At 59.4% G+C, this 2,661-nt stretch overlaps 1 protein-coding gene across 1 annotated transcript; it reads right to left on the reverse strand.

Moving 5' to 3' along the window:
- Positions 1-291: 291 nt before the first annotated feature.
- Positions 292-1,518, reverse strand: TCEAL6 (transcription elongation factor A like 6). The gene is made up of 2 exons (XM_004590144.4): positions 1,259-1,518; positions 292-921 (listed from the first exon to the last, which is right to left on the reverse strand). Exon 2 carries the CDS (start codon positions 895-897, stop codon positions 292-294), a length of 606 nt encoding a protein of 201 aa, XP_004590201.2. The 5' UTR covers positions 898-921; positions 1,259-1,518.
- Between the last annotated feature and the right edge of the window lie 1,143 nt (positions 1,519-2,661).

Below are 2,661 nucleotides of genomic sequence, written 5' to 3' on the forward strand. Positions count from 1 at the left end.
TTCTCAGTGCACAATGGCGGTGTGCCCACCTTCAGACATAAATCACACTGTAAGGACAGGCTGTTAACACATCAGCGATTCTACAAAGGTTTGTATTGTTATGTTACAAGGTACATGCGCAAGGGTGCAGATCCTCTACCAAGAGGCAGGCGCTGCAGTTGGATGAAAGGCTTTGCTGATGGGAAGTGAGATACCTAAAGCAAAGCATCTGCTTAAGGTTAAAGCCAGGGAAAGTAGGACTGGTAAGCATTCTCAGTGGAGAGCACAGAACAGAACTCCAGGCCTCTGGCGCTACAGGTAGGGGACGTCGTGCAAGCCCCTCTGGCCCCTCCCTCCGCCCCGCACGCCCCTCACGCCCCGTTGGCCCCGGGGGGTGAAGGGATCCTGAACCTCTCTAGGCACCCAGTGGAAACCGCCCATTTTCTGCTTTTTCCGCAGCTCCTCCTGCGCCCTGGACACGTCGGCGCACTCGCTCAGCATCTCCTCGCTGCTGGTATGCCGGTCCTGGAAGTCCTCCTGGCACTCCCTGGGGGAGTCGTCCGTGCCCCGGTCCGTTTTCCGTTTGGCTTTGCGGGGCACGTAGTCTTCGGCCGGGCGCTTCTCAGCGGCGCGCCGCTCGCTCTCGGGCGGCGCCGCGGGGGCTGCGGGCTGGCCCTGGGTAGGGGGCTGGCCCGCCCCGGACGCCCGGCCCTGCTTCTCAGGCTGGCCCTCCTGGACTGCTCGGCCCTCAGCGCCCGGTGCGCCCTCGTCCCCTAGCTGTCTCTCGCCCTTGCCCTTCTCCTCCTCCTCCCACTTGGCTTCCTCGTCGGACTTGTCTTCATCTTCAGGCTCCACTTCATCTGCAGGCTGCCCCTCGTTTTCCAGTGGTCCCTCGTTTTTATGGCGGGCTGTTTCCATGTCCAGATGCCCCCTTCTCCTGGGCTGAGGGCAGTGGCAGAGGGGAGGAGACAACGAAACACAGGGGAGACTCAGGAGGTGGGGACACACACAGCAGGTGCACATCCAACTTGCTTGCATCCCGCCCCCTGGGGTGGGGGAGTCCTCCAGGTGTGCCCTCTGCCCACTCCTTGCCCCTCATGTCTGAGCCACCAAGGGCCTGAAAGGCGCTGCCACCTGCTCCAATCCATCTCATCGGGACAGGACTCCTGAATGGTGGAGAAGAGGGGGCTCAGGTGGTGGGACCCGCATTCGGACCAGACAGGGCCCTGCTCACCAGTGACCCTTCTGGGTCTCTTCCAGGCCTCCCCTTGCCACTGACCTGCAGGGGGTCCTCACAGGTTGCTCCTGCTCTCTGGCTTCAAGAGGTGCTGGGAACCAATGACACGCAGACCTGCAGGCAGGGCACAGGGGCAGGAGCTGCGCGCTCCGTGGCCTCGCGGGGCCTCGGTCCTGGGCAGAATCCGGGCCTCCTCACCCTATGCCTCCCTCCTCTGCCTCCCCCGCACCCCAGCCGCCATTTCTCTCCAGGCCGCGGACGCCAAATCGGGATGCTGGCCGAGCTCTGGGTGGCGCTGGTGCCTCCTCCGCGGGTAGCGCCTGCGCCACCGCCCACTTCTCGCTCAGGTCTGTGCGTCTTCAGAGGCGCAGAGGCTGCAGGATCTCGTCCCCAGGTGCTTGCGTTTCACTGTCGCACTGCGGGACTCCCCCCTCCCCAGCCTGCTCCAGCAAGATGGGGTTTGGGGGGCGAGGACCAGAAGCTGCCACCCAGACCCCGGGCCCCCGCCTCCGGCCCCGCGCCGCCTGCTCTGCTGCCCCCTGCTCCCGACGACCCCTCCCTGGCCACCTGCACCGGTGTCCTGGGTCTGCGCCAGAGCCAGCCTCCACACTGACCTGTGGGCACGCGGGACAGCCTGCACCTCCTGGAACTTGCGCTGTTCTCCTACTGGCTGGGCAGCTCAGGAATGGGTTCTGCATGGGGTGCAAGGCAGCGGTCTAGCACCTGGAAAGGACCACAGGGTGGGCGCTGGGGTGTTGCCCACATCTACACATTACTGGTCACATGAGTGTTGCGTCACTGAAGTTTGTTGCCCCTCCCCCGTTGGCCCCCCTCAAACTCCATACCCAAAGTACCAGGAAGCTCTTGATAGTGGGTTGGGGGTTTGGGTGGGGGAGAGAATAGGACAAGGAGTAAGAGGAAGGTGGTGTCACTTAGAATAAGAGAAGGAGGTGTATTTCTCACTCCTGGTGCTTTACTTAATGCACCTCAGAGCATCCTCCCACAGCATTCCTCAAGAATGTCTGTTACAGCTAGGTGTGACAGCTGAACTGAGAGTGTACCCGACTTTGCCAAAAGTCTCAGCCCCAGAATCCCAATCCCAGGTGTAACTTAGAATACCAGTTTTTTTTTTCCTGATTCTAGAGCTTGGCTAGAAAGCTGAGCTGCTATTGTAACACTTCCCTGTGATTCTCTTCTCTCCTAAATCCAAAGTTATCTCTCCTTGGGTTTTTCTAAGTACTTAGATTTTTCTTGGATTTTTCTAAGTACTTACCTTTGAGGGAGCTTCTGGACAGGCCATGACCCACAACTACATTTCTAAATTCCAAATTCCCTATCCTTAATGCTAGCAACCCACAAGTCACTGGGGCATGGAGACATTCTTTCTTAATGTATCCCTTTGATGGTTTTCATTTAATGTGTGTGTGTGTGTGTGTGTGTGTATT

Source organism: Ochotona princeps, chromosome X (assembly GCF_030435755.1).
Source record: "Ochotona princeps isolate mOchPri1 chromosome X, mOchPri1.hap1, whole genome shotgun sequence".
NCBI lineage: Eukaryota > Metazoa > Chordata > Mammalia > Lagomorpha > Ochotonidae > Ochotona > Ochotona princeps.